Source organism: Lissotriton helveticus, chromosome 7 (assembly GCF_964261635.1).
Source record: "Lissotriton helveticus chromosome 7, aLisHel1.1, whole genome shotgun sequence".
NCBI classification, from domain to species: Eukaryota; Metazoa; Chordata; class Amphibia; order Caudata; family Salamandridae; genus Lissotriton; species Lissotriton helveticus.
The window spans coordinates 694,879,236-694,902,184 of NC_136068.1; the positions used below are offsets into that span (position 1 = coordinate 694,879,236).

Below are 22,949 nucleotides of genomic sequence, written 5' to 3' on the forward strand. Positions count from 1 at the left end.
GGGCCTTACTACCTCTAGAGTTTCCAGGTCTCTCTTGAATCGATTTCCTCCTTTCTATACCTTCCCCTTCTTTCCCCTTCTTCTCTCTCATTGTAGGTGCCAAACAACTTTTACTGATCTTTGCTCTGTCTAAGATTTTCCAATGCTCTTCTTGTTCAGCTAGTTCAGCTAGGGGGGCTTGCCTTATTCTCATTTAATCTTTGCATTGTATCCCTCTCACGACCTTATGTTCCCTCTTTTCTCCTTTCAATATTCTTGCCTTCCTTACATATTGCCTTATTAAATGTCTTTTTCTAAGGGCGACCACCCCCCCTTAATCTCGGGAGACCATTCATATAGTATCTTCGTTCACCCCATCTTTTTACAATCATTGGCTGCCGGGATATATATATACAGATGGTTCCTCTTTCTTTAGGTTAGGAGCCCTTGACACCATTCCCTCCTCTTCATTTCTACCTACCCCCTCCTGTTATTCACCAATCGGTCTAACTAAGGCCTGCATAAGCCCTCTGATTTCAGACAACTCAAGCAACATTGCTTTAGACTGCTCCCCTTGTGATTTTAAGAGATCATTATTTAATACAGATACCTCTAACAGGCCTTGCAAGGTTTTTTGGAGGATCCACATAACCTCAAGCATGGAAGTACTCGAGGTTCCTGTGACCTCAAGCCCATGCAGTGGGGAATGCAATGATTCCCTCCCTGTACCAATTGAGCAGTCAGCACCAGCATTGCCATTAGATTGGGTGATTGTTCCATTCAAGTCTTTTATGCTTAGATCCTTGCTGCTTATTGTTACATCCTCGACTTCACCCTCAATTTCACCTTCAAATGACCGCTGAAACATTCTTGGCGTGGAAGACAGCCGTGGATTCAAAATTGCTTCGGAGATATTTAGTATAGACTGGTTTAAAGTGGCTAAATCAACCTCAACCATGGACTCAGAGGCTGGGGTAGCCACTATGCTGGCCTCCTTATTCTTCACATCCTTCCCCTTGAAATGTCTTCCCAGGAAATCTTTAATCGAGTTAGACACTGATGAGTTAGACACTGATGAGCCACCCTTTGCCATCCTTGGTTTTGCTGATATCGGAGTTAGCAACAGGGATTGTACATTTCTTATTGCTTGTTTCATCCTTCCAGCTGGCTCACTCGGCACACCCTTTAAATTGCCTACGCCGCTCCCTTCACCAATCCCTGGGATGTTTATCTCATTCTTTTTCATAGTTTTTGTAGTCTTGCGAGACCTTGCTTTGGCCGGCGCCATTGATCCCTGCTTCAAAAGTCACTCTCTGGTCTCAATTCGCCAAAATGTATCCTGTTTAAGTGCTACTGCCCGTCCCAAACCTCTACTGGGGTTTCGTAGCACCTTTTTTACCACACTCGATTTTATGGCTTCTGTACTTAAAGGTACTACTGTTGCTATGGGTTAATTTAAAGTCCTTGGTTATTTCACAGAGCAGTTACATCCCCTCCTTAACTCGGATTAGAAAGTAAAAAAAAAACAAAAAAAATGCTCATTCACTTACCTCTCTTCCACGGATGCCCGCTGCACACTACTCTTCAAGCCCCTATTCTCCCATCAGCAAATTAATTGACCCAACTCTATCTCAGTTGGCGTTGAACAGCAATCCTATGGGCTCGCGTTTACTTTATAACAAAGGGGCTAGTTCCAGAATGCCAGAGCAGACTTCCTCAACTCCTCTGCCCGTCGCTGGCAATCACTGGTTTCCCCCTCTCCGGCCACTCGAGCCGCGGCCACTTCCCAGGTCCTTCAGCCGGGCCCTGGGGCCCACCACACACCTCGGGTCTTCCGCACCTCCGCACCACTCGGCGAGCAATTCGGCGTTTTTACAAAAGGCGGTGCTGGTGCTGGATCCTCGCTATCGGCGGCCACACGCGCGCACGGGCTAATCGCACACGCAACACGCAGGTGCAGCTCGTCAAGTGTGCGGCGTCTGCGTCTGCTTCCTCTTCCGGCTTCCTGGGGCGAGGGCTGAGACAAGTGTGTGCGGTAACCGGGGAAAGAGGTCATCTAGTCAGGAATCAAATAAATAATTCATTAATTTTCCCTCTGCATCGTCTCTCGAAATCCCCCTTAACGTGGCCCCACCGCTGTTACCTGCACGGACAGCGGCTGTTTATGAATCTTGTTTATGAATCTTGAGTTTTCTATTCATGGTAAAATATCCGAAAACGTGTTTATGATTATGTCTGATTTACGAATGAATAGATCACATTCCATTACGTGAGCAGTAAGAAATCAACTCATACGAAAAAGATTCAAAATAAATTAAATTACTAAAGGCAAGTTCCAGCTGGGAAAACTCAAATCTACTTGGAAGGCCCCAAGTTCAAGCCTTTTGCTCAGTGAGTTGTGTTTGTATTGCCTGTCGTCAAGGGAAGCTGGTATGACCTTTGCTATGACCTTTGACTAGTTAGTCAACTCGGCCAGACGGGGAAGGAGACCAAGTGAAGCTTCAAAGCAATTTGAATTCGAACTAACTCAAGAGCATTAGCTGCACTCTTTATTATCATAACCTTAGCTATAAGACACTGGAATAATTTGTTTGACAGGGCCTGTGAAACACCGAATATAACTGAAATTATTTTGTCAACCAACCATCCCCGAATATCACTAGTAACATAGAAACTGAAATATTCCATTACAATTAGTTGGACTCTACAAAGTCAAATAGGAGTGACAGGCAGATAGCCATTGAGGTCTCTAAACTGTGACAATGAGCATGATCGACAAGAACAAAACGACTTCCATGAAGCCGACAGCCATCTTGGAAAGGCATGGTACATTATATAAAGGTCGGTATTCACCTGGAAATACGTTTATAAAACACATAAAATCTGTCAAACCGGTGCCAATAAACATTTTTAAATACGTTTTTAACATTACGTACGTTTCAAGGCAGCTTTCTCACATCGGATCTTTTTTTTGAGAATACGCCACAGAGGAAACAATCACATATCAGTTTTGAAACGAATCCTTCTTTGAGATACATCCAACATTGTTAAGCGCGTTGTATCTTATTTTCTTATACCTATCGCCATATCCGCCATGTAAAGGAAAGACGCAGAAACCAACGTTATACTGCAGATTAGCTGTTAAAATTAAAGCAATGCAAATCCATTACGGTTCCTGTTATGGAAACTAAAGAATCACTATGGTGACTGATTGCAAAAGAGATGGCCATTTTGGACGTGTGTTTGTTTTTGACGCCTGCCTAAATGTTGCGCCCCAAAACGGTCCCAAGCCAAAAAGTAGGCACTCTACCACAAAATCAAGAGTTTGCTGTAGTTATAGCTGACGGTTTGGATGCGCAAGCTTATGCTTTTTTTTATCTTGAAACTGCACCTCCAGCATTTAACATTATGACCAATGCACTCTCCTCATTAATTCAAAACATTGAAGCGATTTCGTTCGTCTCTTTTTGATGTCACCTGCTCATTTTGCACTCTTTACGCTCTTAGAACGAATCTTCCCGTCTCCTTATCCGAAATCTTATTTATTGGCCCAGAACAATGGAATGTGAAGGGTTGGGATGAGGGAGCTAGGGAATGCCTAAACTTAACAATGCACACGCTGACGGCGATTCTAAAGTGAAGCAAAGTGCCACTTTAATATTTTTATTATTTTTGAGTCACTTCGGAGAGATAGCACACTAACACCTCTCCCCTTTCGTTTGACTGACCCTAAAATGGAAGTCTCAGAGAATGTGGTCTGTCTGAGCGAGGAGGACCAATGACGTTACTGGGAGGGCAAAGACGAACCGGAAGTGCCTCGCGCCAGCCTCCAGCTGGTTGTCATTCGGCCGGGCTGGGTGCTGAGGAGAAGGACGGAGGGAGGTGGCTGCTGCGGTGGCAGAGCAGCGACCCGAGCAGCCTGGAGCCCGCACCGGGACCGCCGACAGCTCGAACAACAGAGAACAGGAAAGCACCCGCGGGGGGAGGGAGGGCCGGGAACCGATAACACCGACGTAAATAACCGCAGGAGCGAAGATATAACACCCGGAGTCCGAAATCAGCATATTTATAGCATCATTTTTTTTACCCTCATTTTTTCAGCCATTAATATTTTTTCACCCTCATTTGTTTCACACGGGGGAACGCTATTTTATATATTTTTTCTATTTTTTAAATGAAGAAAACCTAATATCCATATTTAAAAGCCTTTAAATACATATAAATATCTATAACACAGATGTACGTTATTTTTTATAGTTAATCGTGAGTGGGGACATTTGTGGCAAAGTAGGAGAGACGGGAGCTTAAGAAGAGGAAGTGCTGCTGTTGGAGATTGTATTTTTTATGTGGAAGTATCGGACAAGGCTGAACATAATTTCAGATCCTTATTTAGATAAAAGCATAATTAAAATCGGTTGAGGTATTCTTGAAAATTGTTAGTTGTGGTTTGTACTGAAACACAGCAGTGGGTTTCTTAAACTAAATATTTATTTAAAAGGTGGTGTTATTAGAAGTACGAAGGATTTTACCATCTGCTTTCTGACAGCGTCAGAATTCAGAGACTGCTTATTCGTCTACGTTTATTTCTTGGGTTTCTTCCTTCCCAACCCTCTTCGGGGAGAAAGGAAACGTCACCGTATTTTTCACAAGATTTGCCAGAGTCAGTGGGTGACGACGCCCATATATATATAAATAAATATATTTAATAGTAAGGTAGGTGATGCACAACAGTAACAGCGTGGTTTCTCGTTAAACACTATAATTAGATTTTCCTTTGCTTAATTCACATAAAACACGTCACATTTTTGTTTTGCTAACCAAAGAAGTTTGTAATTCTATTCACTTTTTTGTGTGCTTCCCTTTAATGGAGGGAAGGCATTGGTACATGTAAACGTTTAAGTTTAGTAATCGGCACATATATTTGTTTGCAGGAGTAAAGATTTTTGGGATTGGAAAGGGTTCATACTCACACATGTCTGGGTTTGTATTCATACTATAGGCTTTTTGGAAGCACCCGTGTGCTAAAGGACACTGGAGCACCTGTGTGGCTGTTTTGCACGGGACATCATTTCAGATTTTAAATACATAATAAATGGGGGATTACGGGTTTGGAGTGCTAGTGCAGAACAACACTGGTAACAAATCAGCGTTTCCAGTCCGATTTCATCCACATCTACAGCCTCCCCATCATCACCAGAATGCATCCCCCGGCCCTGCTGCTTTCCTAAATAATAATGGCACAGCTGCCAACAGCAGCAATGCAGGCTCAGCCTGGCTCTTCCCAGCTCCATCCACCCACAATATCCAGGATGATATCCTTGGATCTGACAAATCCAAATCGCTGCAGCAGGAACAACAAGAGTCTCTAGACAAGCAGCTCTCCCCCAGCCAAAACCAGGAACCTGGGATGCTGCCAGAGTCCGAGAAGAGCAAAAATGATGACAGCCAAGGCGATTCCTCTTCAGAGAGTGGCAGTGGCAAGGAAAAGATCAGAATCGAGTCTCCAGTGTTGACAGGATTTGATTATCAAGATGCGACTGGGCTTGGCAATTCCAACCAGCCTTTGACATCCACAGCCTCTTCCCTGGCTGGGTTCAGTAATTGGTCAGCGGCACTTCCTCCTACTTCTTCAACGATAATCAATGAAGACACTAGCTTCTTTCACCAAGGAGGTGTCCCCCCAGCGTCTGCTAACAATGGTGCCCTCCTCTTTCAGAATTTTCCGCATCATGTCAGTCCTGGCTTTGGTGGAAACTTCTCACCTCAGATTGGACCCCTCTCGCAGCATCATCCCCATCATCCACATTTCCAGCATCACCACAATCAACATCAGCAGCAAAGGCGGTCCCCCGCTAGCCCTCACCCACCGCCCTTTACCCACCGAAATGCTGCTTTCAATCAACTTCCTCACCTGCCCAATAATCTCAACAAGCCACCTTCTCCATGGAGCAGCTACCAAAGCCCCTCACCCACCCCATCGTCGTCTTGGAGCCCCAGTGGTGGTGGGTATGGAGGTTGGGGGGGATCCCAAGGCCGCGACCACCGCAGAGGACTTAATGGAGGAATAACACAGATGAACTCCATCTCACCCTTAAAGAAGAATTTTCCAACTAATCATATCCAGTTGCAGAAATATGCTCGCCCTAGCTCTGCATTTGCACCCAAGTCCTGGATTGATGACAGCTCCAATAGAGTTGACAACATTTTCCCTTTTCAGGTGAGCGTCTTAACAGTTCTTTTATTCCTGCCAGTTGTTTTTCATTCATGTTTTTTACAGATGCTTCTTGTGGGTTTGTTTATTCGGAGAGATTCCAGGGATCGATTCCACCACCAGTAGAGAAACACTAGCACTGACCAACAGATCACATAATTCTTCGTTCTAGCTCTTGAGAAACCTGTGTATTGAACGTGTTGAGAACGAATGCGGCAGTTGCAGATAAAATTAACGTCCATATCTTTCCAGTAATGTGATCTGCTCTCTGAAAAATACCTCTCGTTCTGCTGCATTGTTTTCAATCTGGTGCTCTTAATTTTTTTTTTCTTGCCGAATGGTGTGTTGTTACTAAATATAGACCCTGCTCATGTTAGTAGATGCCCTGCCGCATACAAACATGGCTTGCAAGCAGGCGCAGGCCCAGGCCCTTGTTAGGCAGTCAATGAGAATACGATTCAGCACATAGTTTAAACGAAGATTGTCTAATTCCCAGCAGATTGAAGGCACTTCAGATCTTTTTAAATAAAAATGAGCCCCAACCAAACAACCCCCAGTATTGAGAGGACTGGAAATGTGTTCAAAAATTAATTTGTGCACCAAGATGGTAGGATTTCTCATCACAAGATGGTGGCTTTCCTTTAGAGTGTGTCCTTGACAAATCTTTGTTTTTTATGCGCTGTCCGAATTGGTGTTCATTGCGTTTTTAGTGTCTCGACGATCAGCTATTGCTATCCATATCTGGTAGGCATGAGTGTACCACGATTCCTTTTGAAGCCTTTCTCCACACCCATGTTTTGCTACTAGTATATTTTCGCTTCAATTCGTCAGTGTATATGTTCTCGGCTGGCCTTGGGATTTTGCAGCACTGGCTAATTATGCCCTGCTCACTAAATTATTCAGCTTTCCTTTGGCTGGTGGTAGGCCTAGGCTGAATTTGCTGATAAGAGCAGCTGGTAACCGGCATCTGTGCTGCAGTGCGATTTGTGCAGGGTGTTCTTGTGAGATAAATTGTATCTAGGAGACGACCATTCGTTCAGTCCCATTGCTGCAGCACTGCCTATTAAGATATTGTGACTTATGCAGAATCGGTGGAATGCGGCGCTGCTTGTGGAGGACGGAGAGATTAATGCATTCCATTCTACTTGCCTTACGTTGGATGTTATGAAACCACTAGTGCTTGTATATCATAGCCGTGCACTCTATAATCCAGCTTCTCACTGTAACTGTGCCTACTGAAATCGTGCAAGAAACGACGAATGGCCACTGTTAGCCCTCTACCACCTTTGGGTTGTGTCTGATAAGCATGGACATCTATTTAAGTGCCGGAATTGCTTTGCTGACTGTGTAAGTGCCCATCTGGCACGCAGAATCATAGGATGCTGCGACCTGACTCATTATATTGTGACAGTTTAATTGTCTATTGAAGATTAAATCTTAGTTTTTTCTTTTGTTAATTGTTTAAGTGACGAACACATTAGAGTACCATCACATCGAATCTAAAATAAAACGAACACACTCATACTGCACAATTCTATCATTTGTGAGGCCTGCAGTTGGAGGGTTTGTGGATACGTGTTTTTAAAAAGCTAAGATTTCTGACCAACCCGTCATGGAGCTCGTGTACATTTACACTAAAACGTTGAATAATTCTCTTCAAGTTCTTTGTATTTCTTGGTATTTTTAAGTTGATGTGCAGAATTTGACAAATGCGTCCTTGAAAGGAGCTTTTCATAGAACACTCCTACAGCTTGATTTCGCTCGGCCCCTTTCACGTCGGGCTGACAGATATCCATTGTACGAAGGCGGCGAATAAATCAAGTGTCCTCCAAGGCCTAATTGTAGCCGCAGTAGACATTCAATACATTTATAAAGCCTAAACAATCTCCGTCGAAAGCAAATTTTTAATGCTGACCTCTGTGTAGTCTTGATCTGTTAACATATTGTGAGTGGGATTTTTTTCTTTCTATTTTTCTGTGATGAGAGGTAGATGGGGGAGGGAGAAGAGTTGAAACGCCGGACAAAGACTAGGGTGAAGCAGTGCGTGTCAACGGTGTTTCATAGTACGATGCGGCAAGATGAAATTGAACGCTTGAATTCCCTTATTTCAGCCCTTCATTTGCGATATATACACGGAGAGGCTATTCCAGTTTGTCACTGCATAGCTGGGGGTTGCGGAAGGTTGATTTGAATGTCACTGCTGACACAATAGGCCTCCCATGTTTATACAGCAGTCCTACTGGAGGGCAGCTGTTTTACTTTCTAAACCTTGTCTGGGTTGGGAAGAATGTTACTAGTCGTGTCAAATATTTTGTCGTGTATTGGGACTCTCTTCTCCTTGTTTATGGTATGATGTGGTGAATGATCCTCTGATGTGCACTACCCTCCTCTTGGATGCCGAGGCTGCCCCAAAATTAAATTGCCACTTTGAAATTTGTAAGGTTTTCTTATGTCTGGATTTTGCTTAATTCCTCAACTCTTTTTAAAAAAAAATTGTATTTTAGTGTAGCATGTAGAAAAACATGGTCTGTCATTGCGAGCTTTGACGGAATATTGAAAGATTGTCAAGGAAAATGATTCACGCACACATCTTTGGTCTCTAAAGTGGGTTCGGAGTCTGGAAGTGGCATTGTTGTGCTAATAAATGCTGTATGGTTATGGACCCCAGGAAGAGCTTGATAAGTGCCGCAGAATGATAACCTGTTAAACTCAGTATTAAATCATATTACTCTTTATTGTATTGGCCTTTACTATGGCGAGCATTTAGAGTCCAATCTGTAAAACGGTGTAACGGAATACAATACAGAAGTTATTACTTTAGTGTGCAAGCTCAGTGTCTTAAGAATGCTTTACAGGGGAGAGACTATAGGTCACACACATTCAGAAAATGATGTTTGAGAAGTGATGATGGCAAGTGGTTCAGACGTCCAAGAAGGGATTGAACCTGTACTTTTCTATAGCAGCAACACTTGTATTGCTTCCAATGCAAAAAGTGCTCAATAACATTAAATGGAGATTAAACAAAACAATAATACTAACTCACAGGGGGTCTGAGGGAATGTTTAACGACCACAATGCTACAACCCTATTAACTCTCAAATACCAACACTAAGGTAGCACTCGGTCTCGACCTCCGAAGAGGAATACATAGGTGTGTGTGGGCTAGTTGCAAAATCGTTCACTGGGCACCTTCAGAATGTTTGTAGTGTCCCCATCAGAAAACCAACCTGTACTGACGGGCAGAGCGGGGCTCCGTCCTACCTGCGCTAATGCCGGGTGAGGTGGGGCGATATTCTCCATAATACTGGGAGAATTTAAGGTGATATTTTTTACACTTTCCCCTTTGTTTATTTCACTAAAAGCAAGCAGTAGAAAAAGAAGGTCCTGATGAAGCAGTAGGTGACCTCTGGGCCCAAGGTAAAGCTGCAGAAACATGTCGACCATGATAACTGTCAAGGTAGTTATTTGTTAACACTACCTCTTTTCACTGTTTTTAATAGTGGGAAAGGAAGGTCTCCATTAAACTTTTTTCCTTCCTTTACCCCCTTTTTATTGACACCACCACATTTTGATATAATTTGTTTATTTCATTATTTAGCACTGCTTGTTAGAAACCTCCTGATACCCATTCAGTGACTAGACACATTGGGATACAGAGAACGACTAGGGTACTGTTGTGCCGTATCGCACATTGGGCCACTTCCAGTGTGTCTTCCGATGTCTTTCCCAAATGATGTAGGGCGGTACAGGTTGGTTTTCTGATGGGGACACTACAAACATTCTGAAGGTGCCCAGTGAACGATTTTGCAACTAGCCCACACACACCTATGTATTCCTCTTCGGAGGTCGAGACCGGATTAAACAAAACGCCTCCAACTAATCAGATGACAACAAGGATGCATAATATAGAGTTCTAAGAGTTCTTGGGCTCTGAACCGGACTTGCTCTGACCAACAATATTGTCTTTACTAAAATAATGATTTCTTAATGTGATTTTTCTATTAACGTTGGGTGGCATTGAGACTAAGCAACCATGTGGCAGTGTAGTCAAGGATGTGGGACTTCAGGCTTCTAAAGGTGCTTTGCAGGCACGTCTGAAATCTTGCAATGTCAAATTCTTGGGAGCCTTCCAAACCAAAATATATCAAAGGTTTCTGAGAAGTGCTGTCCATCTTATTGCTCCAGAATGGTCAGACAGTCTGGCAAGTCGACTGCAGGTCTTGGGCAGATTGTTGTGCTCCACTGAGTACAAGTGTACCTTGTACATCATGCTCATGTGCCCTACATACAGCGACCATCATTTGTGTTCATTATGCCTGCACTTTTGCCCTTCTTGTAGACTATTTTGTATGGTTGCAGTTACCTGTGGTTATTGTGGAAAGCTTGACAGGTCTTTAAAGGTTCAGAACCCATCATGTGCTCTTCCAGGGAATGAAAAAAAGACTAATTCCACATTGAGAAATGATCCCTCATCATGCCGAGTAGAAATGCAATCCATGTGAAAGTAAATATGGCTTGCAGTTTGGAAAGTAGGATTTAGAAAATTGAGATGTCTTGATGCGGAGGTCACAAGGACAGGTTAAGGTCCTAGGCAGAATTGAAATGCTGGGTGTTCAAACGAAACCATAGAACGGTCTGTTAAAGGCTGAAGTCAAATGTAACCATAGAGAGTTTTATGCTAAATCCTGAAGTGAACGAGGACAAGGTTCATGATGCACTGGTCTTGTACTTGGTGAGATCTCCTACCTGGACTGCCCCTACTTGAATTGGCAGATAGCAAGCAGGTTGAGGGCAGGGGGGTAACCTCAAGATTTTAACAGACAGTCGGGGAATGGTCCTTTACATGAGTTACTGGACCTTAGGCCAAGGATGGATTAGGCTGCAAGGTATTTGGAGTTTACAACCGATTGTGCAACCGAATCCAGAAGGGTCATTGTCACTTTCCTAAGCATGCATGCAAGCTTACTACTGTTTTTTCCTATGCATGAAATCCATCCTGCTTTGTTAAAGTATTCACATACTGCGTGTATAATAAACCTCATTGGATCTATTTCAGGAATGCAAAATATTTAATATGTGAATATTTTTGGAGGAAGAAACCGTAAGAATGAAACAAAACAAAGAGATGATGGTTTGTGAACTCATATTTTCCCTTCATAGCTTAATGCTTTTGGGAATGGAGAATTTTGAAAAGGATGCTTTCCAGCTACTTCCACTTAAGCAGGGCAGCAGTTCAAGGTCGAGTAAATCATGTAGGGTTGCTGCAGATCTCTTCCCGTCAGCTGGTGCACAGATTGAAGTGGTTTGCGTTAGCAAATATAAAGAAGCGGAGTGTATGCTTTTCATTTATACCAGAAAAATGTCTCTGCTGTTGCAGAACGCACGATTCAGCACCGGTTGTAAACTGTAATCCTCTGCAAAAATGCACGAGTGTATAGCTGGAAAAAATTCACATGCTGAACCATTTATTTTCGCCTGAGTAACATTTTCCAGAAATAATTTACCCTCTGCTATCCATATACTGGAAGCAATACTGGTATCCAACATTTATTGTATTTGTTGCTTATTATATAATATTTTTGTCTATGCATGTAGGCTTACGCCAAGCGAACTTTTACTGGTCTAGAGACGTTTATCATTGAATTACAACAAGGACCTGTAAAGACGCACACTTTGGTTACAGTGAAAAACCAATGTTCAGGGTTAACACCGTAGTTTATTATTTAAAGTTATGACAGTCATTATATTTTACTTATTTAGTGTGAAAAGCGTTTACTAAAGACAATAAGCCTTTAAGGGTGGATTGATTTTACACTGTGTTAAGTAGGGGCCGTAGACCGTTATTTCGTTACAAAGAATCTCGTAGTTTATCCTTAGTATGCAGGGATTTTTTTTTTAAGAACAAACTTTATTGTCCCCCCCCCACCTTCCCATGCCAACATCATAGCTATTTTGTACATACATAGACTGAGATGCAATATTGGCATGCATAGGCAATGTTGTACGTTTTAGATTGAACAGCTTAAGTGAAACTAAAAGAAAAGGAAGGAGAAGAAAGAAAAAGAAACAAAAGAGCATCTAACAAAAAGAACCAGCTGCGATAAGGAGGATAGGAGCATTGTCCTCTAAAAATGTCCAGGTCCCAGAATGGCGCCCCAATTATCGAATCTCGTCAACCACTAGGTAGCCATAGACATAAACCCACTTAAGTTGTGGGGCAGAACCTCTGTCTAATGGTGTGGGCTGTGATGTCTACATCAAAACAATTCCTCTAAAATCCGCCCAACGTTGCCAAATGCATGTGTGTTTTTGAGGGCAGCCCAAGCTTTATATACTAGCTCCTCCAACCCCATGCTGAAATCAAATCCACGCTTCCATACCCCCCAATAAGGTTGGGCATTGTGCTTTCCAGGTGCGAGCTATGTCCCGTTTAGCCACGGTCCGAGCCTAGTACAATAAATGTCGTTTATATCGGTTACCCCATATGTCCTCCGTAATGTGTAATAGCGTTAACTGCCGTGTCATTGGTATGGTCTGCCCAACCACCTCCGCCAGGTATCTATGTACTCCCTCCAGAACCTATCAAGGGCCGAACATGTCCACACGATATGCAGGGATTTTGATGATGGGTACCACCGACGACAAAACCTTGGAGTAGAAGATTTGCAATGTGATAATCCTTGTTAGGACCTATTAAAACTTGTATTTTATTTTGCCAGCTGTAATTTTGTAAATTTTTGTAATTTATGACTTAGTGCTTGCTTTTAGTTTTTTTTTTGATAGATTACCTTTGGACATACACCGACGCTTTTTGGGCAAGCCATCACTGTCGGGATGTTGTTTTTTAGGTGCTGCGGTCTGACTTTTTTTGTTTTGTTACAGATGTGACCCCGTACTCGTGCTTCTTTTACTTTAGGTTGGTGTGCCCTATACTCAGACTTCAATTTTTTGGGGTGGCTGTATTGTCTTCCTTTGTATTCCAGCAGTCTGCTGTGGTACACATTTGCAGCAATGTTTATGTAGAGCAGTGCATTAAAATGGCCATCAGCAGACATAAAGGTACCAAGCCAGCATACCTGTGGTCTGCTTTGGGGAACATTGGTCCTCAGTAGTGCCTTCTGTAGTCCAGTTTTTTTTGTGGTGGCAGTATAGTCTCCCTTCCTATCTCTCCTGTCTGATTGGTATATGCCTGCAGCAGTGTTTATTACTTGGTGCAATGCAAGCATTGAAAGGACGTCGGCAGACAGAATGAGGCACCAATGTTGCATACAAATGGGAGTGTTGATGCCCTGTACAGTAGGGCTGAGTTGATTATGGTGACAAGCTAGTGAAAACAGCTTTAAGGTTCATTGGGAAAAGCAAACTTTTATAATCTCTCTTGTACATGTTGTATCCCCCTAAGTCCTGATGATGATTCAGCAGTTTTTACTGGGGTTGAGACACTGTTGACTTTAAAAACACAGACCTAATATGATTGTTGAGAAATTACTGTAAAGGACCGGCTGTTCTTGTGTTTGTTGATTCACTTGTTGATCACAATTTATCACTTGAGAGCACCAAGCACATTTATTATGCACATGGGTCTTGAAATGGTTTTTCATAAACTCCTTTCAATACATTTTATTCGCCATTTGTTTCTTTGCATCTAAAGTATTGTTACTAGCGACCAGTGTGTTGTTTGTTAAAGTTTATCTCAGGCCCACCTTCTTAGGCTATTATTGTCCATTCATGTGAAACAGGCACTGAGTTTATCAATAATTGTTATAGGCGCAGGGTGTGGGATGCATACTTCTATTTATACACCTAGTCCTTTCTTCATAGTTTTAGGTTTACTTCATTCTTCCTTTTTAGGTATTGCCTACTAGAGAGCACATACACTGTCTGATGCACATATTGTTAGTTTACTGCGGGTTTAGAGCTTACTCATTGCGTACCATTGGTTAGTTTTATTGTCACACCTTTGCTTGCTCCATATTTGCTAGCTTGTGTGGGCTTGCCTTCCACTTGAGTTTGTCCCTTCCCTGGAGCATGGATGTTTTACTTTTGTAATTTCTTTGTTCATCTTCCAGGCACTACTATTTTCTTTTGTTTAAGCACTCTGCAAGAGAACATTTTTTCACCTGTCTCCCTAATGTGCTTATCTTCCTCCTCCGCACTCCATGTAGTGCTTTCTGTTTGTGAGCTTTTCCCTGCCTTCTCATGTTGCTCTCTTCCAAGTTTACTTTTCCTCCACCCTGAAGTTGCTCCCTCACCATTAGTTTGCTTCCCCTTCCCACCGGGCGGGAGAAAATCTGCATTTCCCAACCCCAGAACTCAGGCACGGAAACAGTTTGTGCTGCCACCCAGTGGGAGCAGCTTTCTGCTCCTGCCACATGCAACACATTACACTTTCCTGACCATACTCTTGCAGAGGGAAAATACAGTGTCCCGGGACTTGGGGTCCTGGGGCAGTGTCCCTGAGCCGGCTCAAGGGTGTGGAGACCCCGGGGCCATACCATGGCTCTCTGAGGGGGCTGTGCCTCTTCCTCCCCATTTTGTAAATTACTTCCTGGTTGCTTGGGGTCACCAGGGACTTATTGAGGCTTGGGAAGGGGGCCGCGCATCCCCCTTCCTATGTTTTAAAATATGGGCCCTGGGGGTATGGAGGCCCGGGTCCCAAAAGTGACTCAAGGAGGCCGGGCTTCATGTCCACATCCCGTTTTATATTGGATAGGGCTCTAGGGTGTGGGGTTGCCAATGCATCTCTGAGGCATGGGGAGATGTGCCACATGCTCTTGCCCCCAAAAAACACGACTCCCCCCATCCCACCCCCCCTCACCGCCCTTGATCCACCCCAGGAGCCTTTTTTTATTAAAAGGTGGAAAGATGGATGGCCACAATTTTTTTTACATTTTTTCAGAACCATGAATCTGAGGCACGATTAAAAGGAGATAGAAGTTAGTGTTTTTGGCCTTGGGGAGTGGGATGAGGTGTTCCCTCTGTGATACCAACACTAGGCCTAGGGGGACAGGGTCTTTCCTCCATGCTCCCTGTCTAGGGCGGGTACTGAGTCGGCTACCGCCACACATCTTTCTTGAGGTGGTGGAAGACAGTAAGATCTTATATTAAGATCTGTCCACTGTACTTTTCTTTCTCTCTCTCTCTCTCGCGCTCTTGCTCTCTCTCTCGCTCTCTCGCTCTATCGTTCTCTTTCTTTCTTTCATACCTTTCTTTCATACCTTTCTTTCATACCTTTCTTTCTTTCATACCTTTCTTTCTTTCATACCTTTCTTACTTTTTTAACTTGAATTTTTCCAAAACTACTGAAAGGATTTGCACCAAATCCATAATAAGCACGCTTTCCGGACCAAGATCTAGCTTTCTGCCAAATTTTGTATAATTCCATTCATCAGTTTTTGCAATATTTCCTACGTAAAAAGGAGTAGTAAAAACTCATTTTTGAGACACCCCCCCCCCCCCCCCCCCATTTCTCAACTTCTGCTTGACAGGTCACCCTAACACTTTCCAGGAAGGTGCTGAAGTAGAAGACACTTTTACGAAAGTTTAGTGATTCGTCAAATTGTGCCAAAGTTATATGCAAACCAAAAATATTTTTGCTATGGAAATGCAGACCTAAGGATAACTACGCAGTGGGGACTGACACTTGGTAATGCCTACAAAGTCAGATGTAAAACATTTTAAGCAAACACCACTGCATCACAAGTAAAGGTTTTCTGAGAAAATTAATGTATGTGAAGGTGCGGGGTCTGCTTGTTTTTCTGTGCTGCCTTCTGTCTCATTCATCTGCTGCAGTGGTGGGGCCCAAAAAGAGACTGGACAAATAGTGCTGGATCCACGGGCTCCATCTGCCCCCTCTCTAGAGATGCCAGTGTACATGATTCTTTATTTTTTAAATAACTTCTAAAATTGCTTCCTATGCATGATCAAACACATGCATAGGCAGGCATACTTGAATGTGTTTTGCAAAACTAACGAACAGTCAAAGAAGGACGCCCATGTACATGGACAGCTACTTATAAATTGTATTTGCAAAACATTATTGTACAACTATTTAAAGATGGCTGCCTCAAGAAGGACTCCGCTTTCAAGCAATCACACCAGCCACTTTCCAGTCTATTTCTCTTCTTCCCTCCTTCCTTGAATGCTCTCATGTTCAGTACAATTACTATATCCGCGAAGCTATAATATTTCTCTGTTTAACCATTCTCGTTCAAAAGATGGTATTTTAGCAAACCCAGTACAAGAGATGCAGACCTGATAATTCAGGAAATGCTGAGAACATGTGATGAGCAGTACCCTTTAAAGAGCAATGGAAGACGTGATGGATTGTGACACTATTAATTTTGAGAATGACCAGTCTGGCTCCTTAGAATTGTAATTTATAGTTATGGCTTTAGAAAAATGAAAATAGATAAAGAAACAACAAACGTAAAGATGGCTGCCCTTGTGCGTCCAACTAGGGGTGTGGCTATTTTTTACAATTTTATTATAAAGCCATACAAAAAATATTTCTAAACAAAACGAGCATTGGGAAAACCTAAGGGACGATAGCTGACACCAGAACCTGTGAGTTTTGTAATGCATATTCCTAAGCGAGTTTCATGAAGGGAACCCAATGGCTGCCTTTCTGCCATATTTAATTTGATCGGATAGATAACATGCAAACAATCTGAACGATGATCCTCTGAAAAACTGTTTCATTTTGTTTCGACTTTGCCTTTCTTACTGGTTTCCACAGCGTAACCTCATTTGAATTTTTTTGGTTGAACGATCGCTCCACCAGTACAGCACAAAAAACAAATTGATGTAACTGAAAAAGGTACAACGTTGAACATCATACTTTTTTCATTGATATTAGTATCCTAGAGATATAAAGTTGCACCTCCCTTGCAAATATCTCTTCTCATCCCTGAAGTAAAAATAACTTCCCACGTCATGCTCTGCTGCAGTGACGATAGCTAAAGATTGCCGCACAGTTGGGCAGTGATGGTTCAGTGAATTTTAGTGAAGTAAACCTGCTCCCCAGTCTCGCATATTTGTTACATTTAACCAAACACCCCGCAATCGCGCACAACCCCATACTGAGGAACACAAGGACGGCCCTCCTCAAGATAGACAAGATGTTGGACACAAGTGTGAGGAACACTCAGTGGGAGTCCATATGGCACAACCCCAAGATCAAATATAGGGATAGAACACTAGACATGCACTCTTGGTACAAGCACGGAATCTCCACAGCTAGTCAACTATACTGCAATATGCTACCAACCTAAATAGAACAGGACACCAGGTGGCATACCTTTACAAAGCCCTGTGCCCAATATCCACCAAACTTAACAACAAGGCCACGGCCTACTGGGAGTCACTAATGGGAAGGGAACTCAGTGAGAAAGAAAAGTCTGAACTCTGGGCATCCACCTCGAGAAAGAAAGTAACGACCACCCTAAACCAAACCAAATTCTGGCTGATACACAAAGCATACTGGACCCCCGCCCGCCTAGCCTCCATAGGAATACGCGAAAATGACACATGCTGGAACTGCAACAGACAGAAAGGCGATCTAGCACACCTGATCTTCCAATGCCCCAAGGTTAAAAAATTCTGGCGCAAGATAGGCGAACTTATAAACGACATAACAGGCACCCCACTCCAGCTCGAGTTTCACAGCTTAGCCACAGGTTTTATGACTCACACAATCAATTCCAGAGAGGACAGGGACCTGATTGACCTACTATTAACAGCAGCGGTCAAGACAGTACTGAACAACTGGAAAGACACGGGGAAGGCCTCCTTCAAAACCTGGTTCAACTGGGTCACCTTTCTAAGGGGAGCAGACACCATAACGGCCAACCACACACCGAAGACACACACAAAGAGCGAAATGTGGCTCTCTCTGGACAACTACCTGTCTTCGCACAAGCCGCCGTAAACATCGGAGCAAGCGAAGCTCCTTCAGGAGTCATAATCCGGCCTAGTATAGTTACGCATGCCCTCCAGGACCACAACCAAACTAAACTCTCCCTATACCTCCCACCTTTTGCTCCTTCTCTTTCCTGCCACTGAGGGGGTTGACAATTCAATGGCCGCGAAAGGGACAATCTCACCGGCCACACGAATGTATACACAGCCCGACCGCAAATGCGGGGAGGGCGGGGAGGACGGGGCAAAGAGCCGAGACGTAACCCACAAGAAGACACGAACAACTGGGCACAATGCCAGGACTATGCAGCCAGTCAGAAATGCCAAAAGCCAATGTTATGTTATGTGATACTGTAACCTTTGTGCCCCCCCTCCTCCGGGGCGTCTTTTTTCTGTCTCTCGTCCAATTGCTACCCATGTAAGTGTAATGCACCGTGTATATATAATTTCAATAAAAAATTTACTGAAATTAAAAAAAAGAATTACTTGACCCAGTATTGTGCCCTGAACGTTTTGCTTAATTTACTTTCAAACCATCGCTCTACTAATGGTTCTTTTGTAGATCTTATTTGCAGTGCTGTAGTCAGGTGTGACTTTGTGATTGGTAGTCATGAATACAGTACAATATTTATTTTCGTTGATCTCCAGACATGGCATAAGTGTGTTTCTTTTTTAATTTGCTGCTTCACTGTAGTCATCCTAGTATATCTGCTGGATAAATTCAGTGCGTCAGTTATGCATTTGCTTGCACACTGCAGCGTCTCAATTTATGTGCTTAGTTAGATTTTCTTTTGAGGGGGGGTGGGGAGGCAATTAACTACTGTTCCTTCCTACATAATCTTTACTTCCTAACACTTGCCATGACAAATTCTCTCTATTTGCTATGTGTGCCTTCCCCAACCCATTCACTATATTGCCGAGTATTTGTGCTATAATCTGCCCACCCTCAGTATCTCTTGGGGCTTTCCCTTGTCCTTGCCCTCACTTGTCCTTTCTGGTTGTGGTCCTACACCAGTCCTTTACGCCACATTAGTGTAGATTTTTTGCTCTATTGCTGTTCTGCTGCCAAACTAAGCCAACATCTCAGGCAGTATTTATTCTCCTGACATTGACAAACCCTTAGTCTATATGTTGCCTAGTAACGCATGCAATAGATTTTATAGCTCCATAGACACACGGCTTAAATCACCATTTTTAAAACTCTATATAATCAAGATTAGCTTCTGAATAAAGCTTTCTGTCTGCTGCAAGCAACATGAATTTTGATGGTACTTCTTGTTATGTTATGTATGGTAAGGTCCTAGAGACCACAAAAAAACCCTCACCACTGTACTAACTCCTGTGTTACCGTAATGTTTACTTTGTTTTGCTCTGTTCTCTCTGCATGACTTATTTAAGCACCTGAGGGGGTGATACCCTGACCATGCGCTATACTTTTAGGTCTAGCCTACCAGACAGTGCAAGCTGTCTGGTTGCAAAAGACCTAACATGGGCTTACCAAAAACTTGCTGGAGCTTACATCCCTCCATTGCTTACCATTGGTTGGCCTCATTGTCACTCTAATTTGCTTACTTCTTATTTGGTGGCTTTCCTTGTCACAGGTTGTCCATCTGGTCTCTTCCCTAGCATATAGCCCCTTTACCATCCCCACACGCTCTGACTGACTTGCTTCTATTCTTACAATGCTCACTTGTGGGAATTACTTTTTTCTTTTTTGCTTATGCACTCCATGAAAGTGCATGAGTTTTCCAGCTTTTCCCTCGTGCCTTTCCACACCCCAAATATCTGCCTACCAAACTGCTGTTCCCCCTCATGTTGCAAGCACTCTCCAGTGAGCTTCTCCATCCAAAATTCTTCTCTTGTGCTCCGTGTTACCTCTCCCTCCATCCCTGTGTTCTTATCCCTTCTGAGCTGCTTTCCCCCTCCCGCACACGTTACTGCTCCCGCTATCTTCTCTATTCCTGTCCGGCTCATTGGATTTTCTTGACCAACGAGCATTCAAAAGGTGTAAAAAATGTTGTTTTTTGGGGGGGTTGTGGGGGCAGACAAGGCATCAAATCGCTGTTGGACCTTCTGCTTTAAAAAAAATGCTCCAGCCTGGATCAGTTGACAAAAAAAAATGGCGCCCAAATAATTTTGTGGGAGCACGCACACTTGCTCGCCTTTTTAACATTTATTTTGCCCATGCTCCACAACATCTTGCCTGTGCCGGACAGCATCACCAAAAGGCATAGGCAAAGGCAGTAGGCTTCAAAGGTGGGACTTTTTGACTTTGCCAATGTTTTTTTAAAAAAAACACCATACGTCCGTTTTGAGTTATAGGAACAAAAACCTCACGTATGTAGTTTTTCCTTCTGTTTTTTTCCCCTTTATATTGTTTTTGCCTTCTTTGTAAGTGATATGCTTATTTTCCTAGTCTTTAAGTGAAGTTGCGATTATTGTCTTTTCTCAAAGAGGTGCTGCATACTTGAGTATGTATGTGTGACGTCCTTTACCCATGTGGTTCCAGTCCAAACTAAAGGATAAGTCTATGCCCCTGCGTTCACGGCAGGATTTATGTACAATGATTACGCTGCGCTTTTATTAAGTTCTATTGAAAGTGTATTTTCCATAAATAATCTCGCAATGAGCTGAGTAGTAATTATATTCTTCAGTATTTCATTGAGATTCACAGATGTTGATTAGCTACCAGTGTATTAAATTAAAGGTGCTATCATGTAAGAAGGCTGGCGTTATTTATTAATGACTTTTCAAGTTCAGTAGGCCAGTCCTGTGCATAAATCCCTGCCACCCGTTTACAATTTAAACTTCTGTATTTTAGAATTTTTGAGTTATGGAGAACGTGGGTTATTACAAATTTCTGAAAACTGTTTAATACTTTACTTGAAAAAACAACAACTAACATAAGGTTTACCTGAATTTCCTACATGTTACTTTTTGATAATGAAAAAAAGCGAGGTTACCGTGTCCGCATAGGCAGTAATCAAAGTAGACCACAGGCGTGCTGGTTATTCAAACAATAGTTTTATAGAAAATATGTCGGGTTGACCTGACACTTAACACTAACACACTGCTGGTATGTTTAGTTGTACTTCATTGGCGAAATAGAGCAAAAACCTCTAAAATGTTGGTGTTTGGTTTAGGTACTTGTAAACTTTTTCTTTTCTTAGCAATTTGGTTTCTGAATTTACAGACCTTTGTGATGAGTATTTTGTGTTATGGTGATGAAAAAAGGACATTCAGATCTCATTGATCTTGCTTGTTGAGATAGACAGTTTGGGGGAAATTCTCTGCATCTCCAAGTCTGTCATTGATTGTGCCTAGAAATTGCCTCTGTGCCTTTATATTGGTTTTTAGAATGGGGCGTGGACTGGCCGAGGACCAAGATGGCCACTCGTTCCTGGAGCCCCCGAGTATGCTCAGTCATCGAGTGGCCTCCTCACTCCACGACCCTCTCCGTGGTCATGGCGCTGTGAGAGTGAGCTCGGGGAGCTCTTGGGACTGCCTGGAGGCCCTGAAGCCTTCCAAACAACAAGACGAGCAGAGGCGCTGCTGCCAGATGCGGCCCTCGGAGACCCCTCGACAACAGGGGTCACGGACGAGCCTAAGGACGAGGCTGCAGTCACGACTGGTGACCGCAACTCACTCTAGTGCTAACGCGATGCGCTGTCTTCAGCGTGAGGCCCCCCTGCGGCATGATGCTGGCATCCTTTCCCCCGCTATGTGATCGCCTGACAAATGCAACACTCCATGAAATAGAGCAGTAATAAAACAGCGCTGTTTGCCTTGGGGCCTGGTTAAGACGCAACTACAAACATAGCAAACGGGATGTACAACACCCCACCCAGCTCTGTCAAATGGCCTACATTTGAGAAGCAATGTGGTAGGAGCCTTACTTTACCTACACAGCAGCCGATACCATGCATCCCTTTGAGATGCGCCTTGCGCCTGGTGCTGTCTCTGCTGCATAAATAGCGGACCAGTGCTGCGCTGATACTCCCAGTGCACACAACCCCCTGTTCTACTACAACAACGGCTGGACTCCACGTGTGCCTTTTTCAATGGTGGTGAACCTGTGAGCGCCTTTGTATATCCACATCCAAAAGGGGCCCTAACACTTAATTGGATAAATCATCTTCTGCCCCATCTACGAACACTCGATACCATGTACTGAGAAGAGGGGTCCCAGAACATAGGAAAACGGGAATATATATACATGTGATAATTAAGTCTAATTCTGGAAATAGTAACAACATTGTTATTTAACCACAATGTGTACGTACTTTTGAATCATACAAAATTATTTAACACAATTAGCATGTATTAAGTGCCCCATGAAGGAGAAGGAAGGGGGTGTGAGAGTGTAGGAAGAGGAGTAAAGTGGTCAAAAAGGTGACATAACATTAGTCCTCAGACCTTACTATACACAGTAATGAAATGGTTCATAGAATACGGACCAGCGGTTAAAAAATATTCACATAAATAACATGCTTCCAAGAAAAATACAATAAATCATATATATATATAGACGGAAGCTGAGATGGAGAAGAGCTGTGGACGTTTCGACCCACAGATAGTTGCAGGCAGTGGATGTTGCCTTGCTGGGGCGGGTTATCCAAAAGAGGATAAGGGACAGGTTGCCAAGGGGTCAATCACTGAATTAATCATGTGTATACTACAATTACAGCACAAAAGGTATACGAGGGTATGGTATAATTACCATGCAGAGGAAGTAATGATCATGGTAAGGAATGTTCTCATATTGATAGAGGAACATCAATGACTAGAGTGGCAACAGGTTATCCAGACCAACTGTCCTATTGTTGATTGAGTTTTCTGG

General features: G+C 43.1%; 1 protein-coding gene across 2 annotated transcripts in view; it reads left to right on the forward strand.

The window, feature by feature from the left end:
• Nucleotides 1-3,785: 3,785 nt before the first annotated feature.
• CPEB4 (cytoplasmic polyadenylation element binding protein 4) overlaps nucleotides 3,786-22,949 on the forward strand; it is a 253,854-nt gene continuing 234,690 nt past the window's right edge. For both annotated transcript variants that reach the window (XM_078653023.1, XM_078653024.1), the window contains exon 1: nucleotides 3,786-6,196. In XM_078653023.1, the coding sequence (XP_078509149.1) occupies nucleotides 5,072-6,196 (1,125 nt within the window). In that variant the 5' untranslated portion in view covers nucleotides 3,786-5,071. The remainder of the gene's footprint in view (nucleotides 6,197-22,949) is intronic.